We start from the raw sequence: 18633 nt of genomic DNA, 5'->3' as shown, positions 1-18633 counted from the left end.
AGGGCATGGCAGCCCGCTCCAGTGTTCTTGCCTGGAGAATCCCATGGACAGAGGAGCATGGAGGACTACAATCCACAGGGTCACAGTCGGACACGACTGAAGAGACTGAGCACCCACACAGAGAAGAAAGATAAAATAGTGGAACAGGATTAATATGTTTAAAACTTAATATAAGAATGTTTCCTGGAAACAGAGAACTTGAATATCATGTTGAAAGAAACTACTGTGTGTATCTGGAAGAACTGACTCAGAATGGTCACCTCGATCATATCCCAGTAAACTTTTAGGCTTTGTATGATAAGAAAAAGAATCCATGAGTCCATATTTTTTTTTAAATGGGTGTGGGATAGAGGGAGAGAAAGCCTTCTTTGCAGAAGAATGACAACTAATAATTATAGAAAGAACAGGGTATTCACATATTTGCAAAGAAATACTCTTCAGATTACTTATTAATTACAATGAAAGAACATATGATGGATACAACCTTAGATAAGTGATCCAGCGTAAAATTATCAACAGTGGGGCACATTAGTATTATGCATTTCTTGGTATCTTATACTAAGAAGGATATAATATCACTTACATAGAATTTTGGGGGTCTTCCCTGGTGGTCCAGTGGTTAAAATTTCACTTTCCAATGCAAGGGGTGTGGGTTTGATCCCTAGTCGGGGAAGCTAAGATTCCACATGCCTCACAGCCAAAAAACCAAAACATAAAACAGAAGCAGTATTGTGTTTTTTTTTTTCTTTTAGTTATTAGTTTTTTTTAATTTTATTTTATTTTTAAACTTTACAAAATTGTATTAGTTTTGCCAGATATCAAAATGAATCCGCCACAGGCAGAAGCAGTATTGTAACAAATTCAATAGACTTTAAAAGTAGTCCACATCAAAAAATATATATATTAGAATTTTTGCCAAAAATATTTAACTTGGATTCAATCATAAGAAAACATGAGATAAATCTAAATTAAAGGATTTTCTCTAAAATAACTGGCCTGGACTCTTCAAATGGTGTTAGGAAAAAATGGCGGGGAAACTCCTCTAGGTTAAAGGAGGCTAAAGAGGTGAAAAATGAAATGTATATTAGAATATAGTATTAATGTGAAATATCTTGAACATGATCATTGTATTGTGATTCTAGGAAAGTCTTCTTTCATATGAGACCTAAGAGTCCGACTTTGTGCGACCCCATGGACTGTAGCCCGCCAGGCTCCTCTGTCCATGGGATTTCCTAGGCAAGGATACTGGAGTGGGTTGCCATTTCCTTGTCCAGGGGATCGTCGTCTCCTGCATTGACAGGCCGGTTTTTTACCACTAGCACCACCTGGGAAGCTTCTTATGAGATGCCTCCTGACTTACTAAGAGGTGAAACGTCACAGTGTCTGCAATTTCCAATGTCTATCAAACATTTTTTAAAGCTGATACATATGTATATATCAACGATAAAGCAAAAATGTTACCAATTGTTGAATTTAAGGAAAGATGTATGGGTCTCATTATCCTAATCTTTCAACCTTTCTGTAAGTTTGAAATTGTCTTTAAAAGTTGGTGGAAGAAAAAAAAGTTAGCCTTTCTCCTAAAGGAAAAGATCTTATACAGAAAATGTACCAGACTTGGGAAATTTAAGGCATTTTTCTTTGATAAATAGTTTCGTCTGTTCACTGCCAGGAGCCAGTCTTTTAATCAGATTCCTAAAGGGGCTTCAACCCCACCCAGGCCTGATGCCACCAACCCTTTTCTCCCAGCAACTTCCTTTCTCTTACAGTGAAGACATGTTGGTCTTTTTTTTTTTTTTTTTTTGCATGCCTTTGTTCTTTCTGAAAAGTCCAGTTTCCTTTTCTTTGTCTTCTTTCTACTCGAGCATGCACAGCACTTTCCCTGACACTCTGGATAATGACTTTGCTGGAGAAAAGACAGGAGTGCTGGCTGGCTGGGGGCTTCTGTTTATACTCTCAGGGTTGGCTCCAGCCAGTTCACAATAGGCTCCTTCTTTTCAGAATCAGAGTGGAAAGGAAATAGAATAACCTCCTGTGCCGCTTTTATGTCAGCTCACTCCAGGATTCCCCCTTCCCCTCCCTGAGCATTAGTCTCAGACAGCATCTCCCTTCTGCAGAGGCCTCCATTGCTGTGGTCTGGTGTCCCCGGAATGATCTGTGCAGGTTCAGGGCAGTTCTGTTCATGACAGAGCTCCCCTTTGTCTCACTCTCCTCTCCCCACAGGCGGAAGGACTTCTTCCCGCCCTTTGCTCTAATTGGCCCCGTGCCCACAGCCTGTCTGAAAGCGTCCTCTCTCCTTTTCAGATGACCCAGCAGATGGCCGGGATGAACTTCTGTGGCACCAATGGCATGCTGAGCTATGGACAGTCCATGAACGGCGGGAACGGACAGGCAGCAAATCAGACGCTCAGCCCTCAGATGTGGAAATAGGAACAGCGCACCTGGATGACTACCACTCTCCCCGCCAACCCCTCTCCTTGTGTTTCCTCTTTCCCCATCCCCCTCTCCTACTTCTCTCTGTTTGGTTTAGAAGTCGCTCAATCCGGGTCACTTAGGACTTGGCATCCTGCCTAGCCCAACCGCATCCCAAACCTGCAGACCTCTCTGTGGCTTTCTGTCGTACCTGTCCCCCAGCTGTCCTGATTCCCTCCCCAGCCTCAGCCGGGTTCTCTCCTGGCAGCTGCACCTTAGGAACTGTTGCCAGAAGGCACTTAGACTGCAGGATAGATGTGCACACCTTTGAGCACCTTTCCCACAAGGTGAAACTTCCTGTCAGACTCAGAAAGGTCTGTAGGGGTTGTGTTTTAGGCAAAGAGGGGAGAGTTTAGAGATCCTTCTGTATGTGTTGATAAATTATTGGGTTGACCAAAAGAACCTTTTGGCCAACCCAGTATTTCCATAGGTTTAAATTTTGGGGATGAGAAAGGAGGCATCATGCTCCCCTGATTTATGGAAATTAAGGAAGTACTGAAATCGAATTAAATGCTCCTGGAGTCTTAGAGCAGTTTGCCCCCAGCCCTGGGGCGAGGATGAGCAAAATATGACTCTACTTCACGCTGAATTGTTTCCTGGATCTGAGACTTCAGGAGTTGCTGCTTCGGTCAGCCTTTCTTAGCACCAAAGACTCTTCAAAGGTCCCACACAAAGACACACACCCTGTTCCCTGACTTCATCTGGTAGGATCTGGCATTGTGGCTGGAGGACCAGCCCCTCCAGTGGGAATGCAGAGCTTAACGTGTGTACTGCTTGTGTGTGTGTATGTGGATTCCACCTCCCACTCTTTCCCCATCTGCAATGGGTATTTTTGTTTTTGTTTTTTAGTTTTAGGTTTACAACAGAGAGGAGTTAATTTATGAACAGCCTAAAACTGTTGCCAGTTTTTCTTTAGTTAAAAAATTTACAATCTCATCGGTAGCTCCCTTCCTCTTTTCCCCTCTCCGACCTGCCAGTTGCTGTTTCGTATTGGTGTGTCCAGGCTGCCCTGCGCCCCCATCTGTCCAGGTGTATGAGGCAGGGCGCCTGGGCAGCCTTCCTCTCAGTCATCGTTCACCCCACTTGAAAATTAAAACAAGAAGACGTTGCTTACAAGATTTCATCTGTGGAAACCACAGCTCCTGGTTGCCTTTCTCCTGTGTATGTGTAAATTCCTTAATAAACATTGCAGGGAAGCACCGCTCACTCGCTCTCGCCGTGTGTCACTCGTGGAGGAGGGTGAGTTCCGCCCAGGTTTTCTGCTTTCCAGGGGCAATTCCCTCACTTTCTGTATTTTAAAACATGATTACATTTAGAATGGATAAACAAGGTCCTACTATAGCATAGGAAACTAGAGCCAGTCTCCTGGGATAAACCAGGATGGAAAAGAATATTTAGAAAAAAATGTAAATATATATATGTGTGTGTGTGTGTGTGTATAACTGAGTCACTTTTCTGTACAGTAGAGATTGGCACAACATTGTAAATCAACTATTTTAATTAAAAAAAAAAAACCAACAGCATAGGGAGCATACCCAAGGGGCAGGTCAAGACTCAGCCAGTCAGAAAGGTGGCCTTTTTCCAGTGGCATCTAGAGTTGTGAGGGAGTGGACTCTGGATGTCCGTGCTGGCTGGAGTCCCGGACCATCGGAACTCATCGGAACCAGAAGTACCCCCCACAATAGAAAAACTGAGACCCCTCCCCCTTCCCTTCCTTCGAGTACACCTTTTGAATACTTCAGGGTGTGAGAGGATAGCACAATGGCCCAGAAAGCTCTGAGCCAAGCTGCCAGTGTTCATATCCCTTCTTGCTCTGTGACCTGGCTACTAAAGCCCTGTGTATCAGTGTAAAGCTGATACTAAACCCCTGTATATCAGTGTAAAATGGGGCTTGTGTAAAATGAAGCAATTCCTGTGGTACATTCAGCACACAGGGTATTTGCCCTCAAGTATTAGCAAATACTACGTGCCAGGCCTATGTCAATTCATTCAACAAGTGTTTAAAGAAAGCTTTCAGTGTGCCCAGCACTATCTTAGGCTCTGGAATAAAACAGTGAATCAAAACTCCCTGATCTCATAGGATAGTGTGGTAGGGGAGATAGACAATAAACAAGTAAATGAATGATTTGATTTCAGGTGGTATTAATACAAGGTAAGACAAGATTAGGGGAGAGGGTGGGTGTGGGACCATTTGGGTGGAGCAGTCAGAAGGGGGTTACATTTCAACTGAGACCTGAATAAGGAGCCAGTTGTGTGGAAATCTGCAAAAAGAGAGCAAAGGTGGACGTCTGCATTGAAAATGGTTTGGTGGAGGTATTGGTTGAGAATCATCGGGGTGTGTAAAGCCACGAGACAAGGTGAAGTCATCTAAGGAGAAAGCATGAAGAGAGGACTTGAGCCTTAAGGTCCATCAGCTTTTAGAAATCGAAGAGATAAGGAAAAACATTTTGAAGAGAAAAAAAAGAATCATAGTCCCTGCTCTTAAGACGCTCACAGAATCATGTGGCAACAGACTTCGAATCTCTTAGACATGCTTTATGGGAGCTAGGAAGGTCGGGGAAACCTTCCTAAGGACAGAGCACTTGAGCTGAGCCCTGGGGGCAAGTTAGGAGTTAACCAGCGAGTGGTGTGGAGGTGGGGAGAACAGCCCAGGCAGATTGTACCATGTGATCAGAGAGAGAGACCTGCAAGAGCACAGAACACTCCAAGAGGCACAGGCAGTTCTGTGTTTCTAAGGTCTGATACTAGTCAAGGTGTGGTGAGAGGAGAGACCTAGCTGGGAATGGACCAGATCACGGAGGGCTTCCTACAGCCCAGGAGTGAGTTTAGCCTGAACTGTGGTAAACAGTGGAGTGACACGGTCAGATGTGAGATTCAGGCAGCTCACCCTTGCCTTGCTGATAGCGTGTTTGAGAAACAAGACCAGATCTAAGGGACCAGAGAAGGGCAAGAGCTGAACAAGGGCCAAGTTACTAGCGGGTGGGATAAAGGAAGCTGCTCAGAACAGTATCTCATGAGGCACATGAGATGCTAACAGGTGCAGCACAAAAATGCTAAAATAAGCTTGGGAAACTGCATGTCATATCAGCTCTTGTACTTCTAGAATATAAATATCCAAGTAGAAATGGCCCTGAAAATTTCTGTGGTAAAGACTTTAAAAATATATATATTTTAAAGCAGTTTTAGGTTCACAATGAAATTGATCAGAAGGTATAGAGTTACCTCTGTCCTTCACCTAACCTCCTCCACTTTTGACACTCTGCACCAGAGGAGTACATTTATTACAATGAACCCATAGCAACTGATCATGATCATCCAAAATCCATAATTTACATTAAGGTTCATTTTGGTGTTGTGTAATCTATGGGTTTTAACAAAGGTACAATGACATGTAGTCATTATAGTATCATACAGAATAGTTTCACATCTTGAAAACCCTCTGTGCTCTGCCTCTCCATCCCTTGCTCCCCCATAACTCCTGGAAGCCACTGATTTTTTTCCCCCACTGTCTCCATAGTTTGGGCTTTTCCAGAATGTCATATACCTAGAGTCATACAGTTTGTGGCCTTTTTCAGATTGACTGCTTTCACTTAGTAATATGCACTTTTGTCTTTTCATGGCTTAATATCTCCTTTCTTTTTAGTGCTGGATATTTCAGTGTCTGAATGTACCATAATTTATTTTAATCTATTCATTTACTGAAGGACATCTTGATTGCTTCCAAGTTTCGGCAATTATAAATAAAGTTGCTATAAACATCTGTGTGCAGGTTTTTAATTCCTTTGAGTAATTACCAAGGAACATGGTTATTGAATCATATGATAAGTGTATATTTAGTTTTATAAGAAAGTGTCAAGTGTCTTCCGAAGTGGCTGAACCATTTGCATTCCTACCAGAGATGAGTGAGTTCCTATTGCTCTACATCCTTGCCAGCATTTGGTGTTACCAGTGTTTTGGGATTTAGGCCATTCTAATAGGATATTAAGAAGAGGTGGCAAGAATACACAGAAGAACTGTACAAAAAAGATCTTCACGACCAAGATAATCATGATGGTATGATCACTCACCTAGAGCCAGACATCCTGGAATGTGAAGTCAAGTGGGCCTTAGAAAGCATCACTACGAACAAAGCTAGTGGAGGTGATGGAATTCCAGTGGAGCTATTTCAAATCCTGAAAGATGATGCTGTGAAAGTGCTGCACTCAAGATGCCAGCAAATTTGGAAAACTCAGCAGTGGCCACAGGACTGGAAAAGGTCAGTTTTCATTCCAATCCCAAAGAAAGGCAATGCCAAAGAATGCTCAAACTACCGCACAATTGCACTCATCTCACATGCTAGTAAAGTAATGCTCAAAAGCCAGGCTTCAGCAATACGTGAACTGTGAACTTCCAGATGTTCAAGCTGGTTTTAGAAAAGGCAGAGGAACCAGAGATCAAATTGCCAACATCCGCTGGATCATGGAAAAAGCAAGAGAGTTCCAGAAAAACATCTATTTCTGCTTTATTGACTATGCCAAAGCCTTTGACTGTGTAGATCACAATAAACTGTGGAAAATTCTGAAAGAGATGGGAATACCAGACCACCTGACCTGCCTCTTGAGAAACCTATATGCAGGTCAGGAAGCAACAGTTAGAACTGGACATGGAACAATAGACTGGTTCCAAATAGGAAAAGGAGTACGTCAAGGCTGTATACTGTCACCCTGCTTATTTAACATATATGCAGAGTACATCATGAGAAACGCTGGGCTGGAAGAAGCACAAGCTGGAATCAAGACTGCCGGGAGAAATATCAATAACCTCAGATATGTAGATGACACCACCCTTATGGCAGAAAGTGAAGAGGAACTCAAAAGCCTCTTGATGAAAGGGAAAGAGGAGAGTGAAAAAGTTGGCTTAGAGCTCAACATTCAGAAAACGAAGATCATGGCATCCGGTCCCATCACTTCATGGGAAATAGATGGGGAAACAGTGGAAACAGTGTCAGACTTTATTTTTGGGGGCTCCAAAATCACTGCAGATGGTGACTGCAGCCATGAAATTAAAAGACGCTTACTCCTTGGAAGGAAAGTTATGACCAACCTAAATAGCATATTGAAAAGCAGAGACATTACTTTGCCAACAAAGGTCCGTCTAGTCAAGGCTATGGTTTTTCCAGTGGTCATGTATGGATGTGAGAGTTGGACTGTGAAGAAAGCTGAGTGCCGTAGAATTGATGCTTTTGAACTGTGGTGTTGGAAAAGACTCTTGAGAGTCCCTTGGACTGCAAGGAGATCAGCCCTGGGATTTCTTTGGAAGGAATGATGCTAAAGCTGAAACTCCAGTACTTTGGCCACCTCATGTGAAGAGTTGACTCATTGGAAAAGACTCTGAGAAGATGGCGGAGGAGTAGGACGGGGAGAACACTTTCTCCCCCACAAATTCATCAAAAGAGCATTTAAACGTCGAGTAAATTCCACAAAACAACTTCTGAATGCCGGCAGAGGACATCAGGCACCCAGAAAAGCAGCCCAACTCTTCGAAAGGAGGTAGGAAAAAATATAAAAGACAAAAAAAGAGACAAAAGAGGGAGGGACGGAGTTCCGTCCCGGGAAGGGAGTCTTAAAAAGAGAGAAGTTTCCAAACACCAGGAAACCCTCTCACTGCCGAATCTGTGCCGAGCTTTGGAAGCACAGAGGGCAACATAAAAGGGAGGGGAAAAAAAAAATAAACAATTAAAAATCGCGGATTGTGAGCCCTACGGTAACTCCCCCAGCGGAGAAGCAGCGCAGACGCCTGCACACGGCATTAGCAAGCGGGGGCTGGGCAGGGAAGTGCGGCGCGGGCTGTGTCCCTTAGAGTAAGAATCCGGCCGAATGTCCTGAGCGCTATCTGAGCGAAATAATTTGGGCTAGCAAACCAGACTGTGGGATATCTACCACGCGAAAAGCCAGCCCTAACCTAAGACACCGCCAGGCCCGCGCACAGAACAAAGGACTGAACAGAGATAGTCGGCTGCAGACCTTCCCCCTCCGGTGACAGGCAGCCAGAGCCGGAAGGGGGCAATCGCAGCCCCAGAGAGACACTATCTATAAAACTGTACGCAGGCTTCTTTGCTAACTAAAACTTCTTGGGGGTCTGGACGGTCAACAGCTGCCTGAGAAGGTGCGCCGGTTTTACACCCAGATAACCGAGTGGCGGGGAGGCGGTAAGTCGCAGCACTGGCGCCCGCCAAACACCTCATCACCTGAGCTGCTCGGATCTGGGAAGAGCACAAAACGCAGGCCCAACCGAGTCTGCGCCTCTGAGGACTACCCGAGTGCCTGAACCTGAGCGGCTTGGACCTGGGAGCTCAGCCCAGGGCCGGCCTCTGATTGTTCCCGGCGGAACAACCTAGAGCCCAAGCAGTGTGGGCAGGGAGGCTCTATGCACCGTGAGCGGGGGCAGACCCAGTGTGGCTGAGGCACTGCGAGCGCACGCCAGTGTTATCTGTTTGCAGCATCCCTCCCCACCTCCCCACAGCGCAGCTGAACAAGTGAGCCTAAATAAAATTAAAAAAAAAAAAAAAAAAAATAGTGTCCTCAACCGTCCCCTTTGTGTCAGGGCGGGAACCAGACACTGAAGAGACCAGCAAACAGAAGAAGCTATAACAGAGGGAAACGCCTTGGAAGCTACAGGCCATAGATTAAAACCCTGTGGTTACTACGGACTACATAGGAAGGGGCCTATAGATCTTGAGAAATATAAGTCGGACTAAGGAACTGCCAAAAATGAACTGAACCCACAATACTCACAACAAAACCAGAGAAAGACCTAGATATATTTTTACTATTTTTACGATCAATCTTTCTTTCTTTTTTTTTTTAATTAAAAAAAAATTTTTTAAGTCCTCTATTGTCCTTTAATTTTCACTTTTATAACTATTACTTTGCAAAAAAAAAAAAAAAAAAAGACCCTATTTTTTTTTTTTTCTTCTTCAGCAAACTTCATATATATATTTTATAATTTTTTGACTGTGGTTTTTTTTTTTTTCTTTTTTCTTTTTCTTCTTTTCTTTAACATTGTATTTTTGAAATTCCAAACTCTACTCTAGATTTTTAATTTTAGCCTTTTGATATATGTTATCAATTTTGTACCTATAGTTTTTTTCATAATTTCTGTGACTTTTTTTTCCCTCTGTTTCTTTCTCTTCTTCTTTTATATAACATCGTATATCTGCAATTCCAAACTCTACTCAAGATTTTTAATTTATGCTTTTTGGTATTTGATATCAATTTTGTACCTGTATTTTCTTTATAATTTTTGCGACATTGTTTTTGTTGGTTTGTTTGTTTTCTCTCTTTATTTTTCTTCTTCTTCTTTTTTTTTTTTTTTTAACGTTGTATTTTTGAAATTCCAAACTCTACTCTAGATTTTTAATTTTTGCTTTTTGGTATTAGTTATCAATTTTGTACCTGTAGTTTCTTTATTACTTTCACGACCTTGTTTGTTTTTCTTTGTTCGTTTTTTCTCTCTTTCTTTTCCTTCTTTTCATTAACATCGCATTTTTGAAATTCCAAACTCTACTCTAGATTTCTCATTTTTGTTTTTATGTATTTGTTACCAATTTTGTACCTTTAAGAACCCAATCTTCAGGACCCATTTTTCACTAGTGTACGAGATTACTGGCTTGACTGCTCTCTCTCCCTTTGGACTCTCTTCTCCATTTTCTCCACCAGGTCACCTGTATCTCCTCCCTAACCCCTCTCTACTCTACCCGACTCTGTGAATTTCTGTGTGTTCCAGACGGTGGAGAACACTTAAGGAACTGATTACTGGCTGGATCTGTCTCCCTCCTTTTCATTTCCCCCTTTTCCTTCTGGCCACCTCTGTCTCCTGCCTCCTTCTTCTCTTCCCTGTATAACTCTGTGAACATCTCTGAGCAGTCCAGTTGTGGAGTGCACATAAGGAAGTGACTACTGGCTAGCCCACTCTCTCCACTATGGATTCCACCTCATCTCATTTGGGTCACCTCTAACTCCCTCCTCCCTCTTCTCTTCTCCATGTAACGCTGTGAACCTCTCTGAGTGACCCTCACAGTAGAGAAACTTTTCATCTTTAATGTAGATGTTTTATCAGTGGTGCTGTATAGAAGGAGAAGTTTTGAAACTACTGTAAAATTAAGACCGATAACTGGAAGTAGGAGGCTTAAGTCCAAACCCTGACTCCAGGGAACTCCTGACTCCAAGGAACATTAATTGACAGGAGCTCATCAAACGCCTCCATACCGACACTGAAACCAAGCACCACACAAGGGCCAACAAGTTCCAGGGAAAGACATAACAAGCAAATTCTCCAGCAACAAAGGAACACAGCCCTGAGCTTCAAGATACAGGCTGCCCAAAGTCACCCCAAAACCATAGACATCTCATAACTCATTACTGGACATTTCATTACACTCCAGAGAGAAGAAATACAGCTCCATCCACCAGAACATCGACACAAGCTTCCCTAACCAGGAAACCTTGACAAGCCACCTGTACAAACCCACACACAGCGAGGAAACGCCACAATAAAGAGAACTCCACAAACTGCCAGAATACAGAAAGGACACCCCAAACTCAGCAATTTAAACAAGATGAAGAGACAGAGGAATAGCCAGCAGATAAAGGAACAGGATAAATGCCCACCAAACCAAACAAAAGAGGAAGAGATAGGGAATCTACCTGATAAAGAATTCCGAATAATGATAGTGAAATTGATCCAAAATCTTGAAATTAAAATGGAATCACAGATAAATAGCCTGGAGGCAAGGATTGAGAAGATGCAAGAAAGGTTTAACAAGGACTTAGAAGAAATAAAAAAGAGTCAATATATAATGAATAATGCAATAAGTGAAATTAAAAACACTCTGGAGGCAACAAATAGTAGAATAACAGAGGCAGAAGATAGGATTAGTGAATTAGAAGATAGAATGGTAGAAATAAATGAATCAGAGAGGATAAAAGAAAAACGAATTAAAAGAAATGAGGACAATCTCAGAGACCTCCAGGACAATATTAAACGCTACAACATTCGAATCATAGGGATCCCAGAAGAAGAAGACAAAAAGAAAGACCATGAGAAAATACTTGAGGAGATAATAGTTGAAAACTTCCCTAAAATGGGGAAGGAAATAATCACCCAAGTCCAAGAAACCCAGAGAGTCCCAAACAGGATAAACCCAAGGCGAAACACCCCAAGACACATAGTAATCAAATTAACAAAGATCAAACACAAAGAACAAATATTAAAAGCAGCAAGGGAAAAACAACAAATAACACACAAGGGAATTCCCATAAGGATAACAGCTGATCTTTCAATAGAAACTCTTCAAGCCAGGAGGGAATGGCAAGACATACTTAAAATGATGAAAGAAAATAACCTACAGCCCAGATTATTGTACCCAGCAAGGATCTCATTCAAGTATGAAGGAGAAATCAAAAGCTTTTCAGACAAGCAAAAGCTGAGAGAATTCTGCACCACTAAACCAGCTCTCCAACAAATACTAAAGGATATTCTCTAGACAGGAAACACAAAAATTGTGTATAAATTCGAACCCAAAACAATAAAGTAAATGGCAACGGGGTCATACTTATCAGTAATTACCTTAAACGTAAATGGGTTGAATGCTCCAACCAAAAGACAAAGACTGGCTGAATGGATACAAAAACAAGACCCCTGCATATGTTGTCTACAAGAGACCCACCTCAAAACAGGGGACACATACAGACTGAAAGTGAAGGGCTGGAAAAAGATTTTCCATGCGAATAGGGACCAAAAGAAAGCAGGAGTAGCAATACTCATATCAGATAAAATAGACTTTAAAACAAAGACTGTGAAAAGAGACAAAGATGGTCACTACATAATGATCAAAGGATCAATCCAAGAAGAAGATATAACAATTATAAATATATATGCACCCAACACAGGAGCACCGCAGTATGTAAGACAAATGCTAACAAGTATGAAAGAAGAAATTAACAATAACACAATAATAGTGGGAGACTTTAATACCCCACTCACACCTATGGATAGATCAACTAAACAGAAAATTAACAAGGAAACACAAACATTAAACAATACAATAGACCAGTTAGACCTAATTGATATCTATAGGACATTTCATCCCAAAACAATGAATTTCACCTTCTTCTCAAGCACACATGGAACCTTCTCCAGGATAGATCACATCCTGGGCCATAAAGCTAGCCTTGGTAAATTCAAAAAAATAGAAATCATTCCAAGCATCTTTTCTGACCACAATGCAGTAAGATTAGATCTCAATTACAGGAGAAAAACTATTAAAAAATCCAACATATGGAGGCTGAACAACACACTGCTGAATAACCAACAAATCACAGAAGAAATCAAAAAAGAAATCAAAATTTGCATAGAAACGAATGAAAATGAAAACACAACAACCCAAAACCTGTGGGACACAGTAAAAGCAGTCCTAAGGGGAAAGTTCATAGCAATACAGGCACACCTCAAGAAACAAGAAAAAAGTCAAATAAATAACCTAACTCTACACCTAAAGCAACTAGAAAAGGAAGAAATGAAGAACCCCAGGGTTAGTAGAAGGAAAGAAATCTTAAAACTTAGAGCAGAAATAAATGCAAAAGAAACAAAAGAGACCATAGCAAAAATCAACAAAACCAAAAGCTGGTTCTTTGAAAGGATAAATAAAATTGACAAACCATTAGCCAGACTCATCAAGAAACAAAGGGAGAAAAATCAAATCAATAAAATTAGAAATGAAAATGGAGAGATCACAACAGACAACACAGAAATACAAAGGATCATAAGAGACTACTATCAACAATTATATGCCAATAAAATGGACAACGAGGAAGAAATGGACAAATTCTTAGAAAAGTACAACTTTCCAAAACTCGATCAGGAAGAAATAGAAAATCTTAACAGACCCATCACAAGCACGGAAATTGAAACTGTAATCAAAAATCTTCCAGCAAACAAAAGCCCAGGTCCAGACGGCTTCACAGCTGAATTCTACCAAAAATTTAGAGAAGAGCTAACACCTATCCTCCTCAAACTCTTCCAGAAAATTGCAGAGGATGGTAAACTTCCAAACTCATTCTATGAGGCCACCATCACCCTAATACCAAAACCTGACAAAGATCCCACAAAAAAAGAAAACTACAGGCCAATATCACTGATGAACATAGATGCAAAAATCCTTAACAAAATTCTAGCAATCAGAATCCAACAACACATTAAAAAGATCATACACCATGACCAAGTGGGCTTTATCCCAGGGATGCAAGGATTCTTCAATATCCGCAAATCAATCAACGTAATACACCACATCAACAAATTGAAAAATAAAAACCATATGATTATCTCAATAGATGCAGAGAAAGCCTTTGACAAAATTCAACATCCATTTATGATAAAAACTCTCCAGAAAGCAGGAATAGAAGGAACATACCTCAACATAATCAAAGCTATATATGACAAACCCACAGCAAACATATCCTCAATGGTGAAAAATTGAAAGCATTTCCTCTAAAGTCAGGAACAAGACAAGGGTGCCCACTTTCACCATTACTATTCAACATAGTTTTGGAAGTTTTGGCCACAGCAATCAGAGCAGAAAAAGAAATCAAAGGAATCCAAATTGGAAAAGAAGAAGTAAAGCTCTCACTGTTTGCAGATGACATGATCCTCTACATAGAAAACCCTAAAGACTCCACCAGAAAATTACTAGAACTAATCAATGACTATAGTAAAGTTGCAGGATATAAAATCAACACCCAGAAATCCCTTGCATTCCTATACACTAATAATGAGAAAACAGAAAGAGAAATTAAGGAAACAATTCCATTCACCATTGCAACGGAAAGAATAAAATACTTAGGAATATATCTACCTAAAGAATCTAAAGACCTATATATAGAAAACTATAAAACACTGGTGAAAGAAATCAAAGAGGACACTAACAGATGGAGAAATATACCATGTTCATGGATTGGAAGAATCAATGTAGTGAAAATGAGTATACTACCCAAAGCAATCTATAGATTCAATGCAATCCCTATCAAGCTACCAACAGCATTCTTCACAGAGCTAGAACAAATAATTTCACAATTTGTATGGAAAAACAAAAAACCTCGAATAGCCAAAGCGATCTTGAGAAAGAAGAATGGAACTGGAGGAATCAACCTACCTGACTTCAGGCTCTACTACAAAGCCACAGTTATCAAGACAGTATGGTACTGGCACAAAGACAGAAATATAGATCAATGGAACAAAATAGAAAGCCCAGAGATAAATCCACGCACATATGGACACCTTATCTTCGACAAAGGAGGCAAGAATATACAATGGATTAAAGACAATCTCTTTAACAAGTGGTGCTGGGAACTCTGGTCAACCACTTGTAAAAGAATGAAACTAGAACACTTTCTAACACCATACACAAAAATAAACTCAAAATGGATTAAAGATCTAAACGTAAGACCAGAAACTATAAAACTCCTAGAGGAGAACATAGGCAAAACACTCTCTGACATACATCACAGCAGGATCCTCTATGACCCACCTCCCAGAATATTGGAAATAAAAGCAAAAATAAACAAATGGGACCTAATTAACCTTAAAAGCTTCTGCACATCAAAGGAAACTATTAGCAAGGTGAAAAGACAGCCTTCAGAATGGGAGAAGATAATAGCAAATGAAGCAACTGACAAACAACTAATCTCGAGAATATACAAGCAACTCCTACAGCTCAACTCCAGAAAAATAAATGACCCAATCAAAAAATGGGCCAAAGAACTAAATAGACATTTCTCCAAAGAAGACATACAGATGGCTAACAAACACATGAAAAGATGCTCAACATCACTCATTATCAGAGAAATGCAAATCAAAACCACTATGAGGTACCATTTCACACCAGTCAGAATGGCTGCGATCCAAAAGTCTACAAGTAATAAATGCTGGAGAGGGTGTGGAGAAAAGGGAACCCTCTTACACTGTTGGTGGGAATGCAAACTAGTACAGCCACTATGGAGAACAGTGTGGAGATTCCTTAAAAAACTGGAAATAGACATGCCTTATGATCCAGCAATCCCACTGCTGGGCATACACACTGAGAAAACCAGAAGGGAAAGAGACACGAGTACCCCAGTGTTCATCGCAGCACTGTTTATAATAGCCAGGACATGGAAGCAACCTAGATGTCCATCAGCAGATGAATGGATAAGAAAGCTGTGGTACATATACACAATGGAGTATTATTCAGCCATTAAAAAGAATACATTTGAATCAGTTCTAATGAGGTGGATGAAACTGGAGCCTATTATACAGAGTGAAGTAAGCCAGAAAGAAAAACACCAATACAGTATACTAACTGCATATATATGGAATTTAGAAAGATGGTAACAATAACCCTGTGTACGAGACAGCACAAGAGACACTGATGTATAGAACAGTCTTATGGACTCTGTGGGAGAGGGAGAGGGTGGGAAGATTTGGGAGAATGGCATTGAAACATGTAAAATATCATGTATGAAACGAGTTGCCAGTCCAGGTTCAATGCACGATACTGCATGCTTGGGGCTGGTGCACTGGGACGACCCAGAGGGATGGAATGGGGAGGGAGGAGGGAGGAGGGAGGAGGGCTCAGGATGGGGAACACATGTATACCTGTGGCGGATTCATTTTGATATTTGGCAAATCTAATACAGTTATGTAAAGTTTAAAAATAAAATAAAATAAAAAAAATAGTGAAAAACAAAAAACAAACAAACAAAAAAAAACTATAAAAAAAAAAAAAAAGAAAAGACTCTGATGCTGGGAGGGATTGTGGGCAGGAGGAGAAGGGGATGACAGAGGATGAGATGGCTGGATGGCATCACTGACTCGATGGACATGAGTCTGAGTGAACTCCGGGAGTTGGTGATGGACAGGGAGGCTTGGCGTGCTGCGATTCATGGGGTCGCAAGAGTCGGACACGACTGAGCGACTGAACTGAACTGAACTGAATAGGTGTGTAGTGGGATCTCACTACTGTTTTAATTTATAATTACCTAATACATAATGTTGAATATCTTTTCATATGTTTGTTTGCCATCTGTATACCTTGATTAGATTAAAACTAATAACTTTATCAAAAGATTTAATTAAGAGAGAAGAAAAGTTTATCTCAGAGTAAGGGAAAATATCTTTATTTATTTATTTCTGGCTGTGCTGGGTCTTCGTTGCTGCAAACGGGCTTTCTCTAGTTGCAGTGAGTATGGGCTTCTCATCGCAGTGGGTTTTGTTGCAGAGCACAGGCTCTAGAGCATGCCAGCTTCGGCTCAGTAGTTGCGGTGCACGGGCTTAATTGCCCCAAGGCATGTGGAATCCGCCCAGACCAGGGATAGAACCCATGTTTCCTGCATTGGTAGGTGGATTCTTAACCACTGGACCACTAGGGAAGTCCTCTTGGACATATTATGAATAGATAAAGCTAAACATTATATTAGGGTATTCCCAGGTGGCTCAGTGGTAAAGAACCCACCTGCCAATGCAGGAGACACAGGAGACATGGATTCAATCCCTGGGTCTGTAAGATCCCCTGGAGGAGGAAATGGCAACCCACTCCAGCATTCTTGCCTGGAAAATTTCCATGGACAGAGGAGCCTGGGGGCCTATAGTCCATGGTGTCTCAAAGAGTCGGACACGACTTAGCAACTAAAGACATAAGCATGCATACAAACCTTATATTGGCCAATCCTAAAAGCTAGGATGACAGAAATTCCTTTGTATAATGTAGAGAAAAGATTCCAAAACTCAAGGAATTCTGAGACAAATTACCAAATATGTCATTCCTTTTCCCAACCTGATAAAACACTGAAGGCATTCCCTTTACCCAATGGCTTGAGACATGCTTTGTTATAGAAGTACTAGAATCATTAAAACATGACTTAGTAGGTGTTCTCTATAGGCCAAGAATACTAGTGAAGTGTACTTCCGATTTTCAGTGGACTTGAGCATTTCCAATAATAGCCTTTAACAGTGGCCCACCTGCAATTTATGATAATCAGAATGGATACCAAGAGTTTTGGAGATGATTAATTAATTGAAGCTAGGGACCCAGACAAATGGCAGCTCAGTAAAGCCCCACTTGATCTGGATAGCCAAATTTTCTCAGGGTTTGGAGACAGATGTCAATACGATAGAAATATAGCCTTATATTCTGTTGCTAGACCTGAGTTCACAGCCTATTGAATAATGGAGAGACAGGTATTCTTGAGGATGGAGCTTGTAAAAGCCTTATTAATGTGTAATGTTTATCTTCTGGCTTTCCCCCAAGGGATGCACTACCATTTTATCTGGGTAAATACACTAGGGAAACTACAAAATGCTTGGGCAACAGTTAGACATTAACTGTTAGCTATTGCTACGTCCTACTTACAGTATTACAGTATTTTCATCCATGTGTCAGAGTGGAAGCATGTGGTGATCAAGTAATGATGGAGTTTTGACCTAAGTCAGGCTCACCATAGGCCAAGTGGAACCTTAAACCCCTCCTGTAGCAGTCCCCCCAAGTTTCTGAGCGTCCATTTGGAAAAAGATGCCCTTAGCAATGGATAGATTTCTTACATTGACTTGCTGACCTGTGAAGTAAGGACTGTTGAGGAAACAGTGGAGGAAGAGGAAGCCCCTGGAACTCTTTCCTACTGAAATAACAAACCAATAACAGTATTAACATCTCTGGGGGAAATTTAAGAGACCACAGGTCCATTTAACTTGAAGTCTAGCTGGTGCAAAAGATGGATGGGTCTGGGAGAATGACAGTAAATTATGGTAAACTGCTCTGGGTTAATACCTCCAAACTGGGTTATCCTCATTATAGGTGCTATTCTGGAAGGCATCTCTTTTTTGAATTTAATCAGGATAATGCTTGAGGTGTGACATAGGTCTATTAACATTATATTTTGGGAGAAGTAATTTATCCTGATAAACAAAAGTATCAGAAACAATCTGCTTCCACATGATAGAACAGCAGTGTGAGTTTACTACCCAATCTGAGGAATGTGCCATCTCTTAGATCTATGCAGTAGTTCAGTGTGTAGAGGCTTTGGCTCTCTCTCCACAGGAGATTGTATTTTCCAAAGATGGGCTCACTGGCATACACCCTATCCCACATGCTCATCT

General features: G+C 41.1%; 1 protein-coding gene across 4 annotated transcripts in view; it reads left to right on the top strand.

Annotated features, from left to right (window-relative positions):
* The window catches only part of SMAP2 (small ArfGAP2), a 47734-nt gene extending 44066 nt beyond the window's left edge, over positions 1-3668 (top strand). For all 4 annotated transcript variants that reach the window (XM_006061929.4, XM_044945202.2, XM_044945203.2 and 1 more), the window contains exon 10: positions 2302-3668. In XM_006061929.4, coding sequence (XP_006061991.1) covers positions 2302-2427 — 126 coding nt within the window. In that variant the 3' untranslated portion in view covers positions 2428-3668. The remainder of the gene's footprint in view (positions 1-2301) is intronic.
* The last annotated feature ends 14965 nt before the right edge of the window (positions 3669-18633 follow it).

The sequence above is a fragment of the Bubalus bubalis genome, chromosome 6 (assembly GCF_019923935.1).
Source record: "Bubalus bubalis isolate 160015118507 breed Murrah chromosome 6, NDDB_SH_1, whole genome shotgun sequence".
NCBI classification, from domain to species: Eukaryota; Metazoa; Chordata; class Mammalia; order Artiodactyla; family Bovidae; genus Bubalus; species Bubalus bubalis.
Note: the sequence above shows the minus strand (reverse complement) of the source record. Positions and strands in the feature narration are given on the sequence as shown.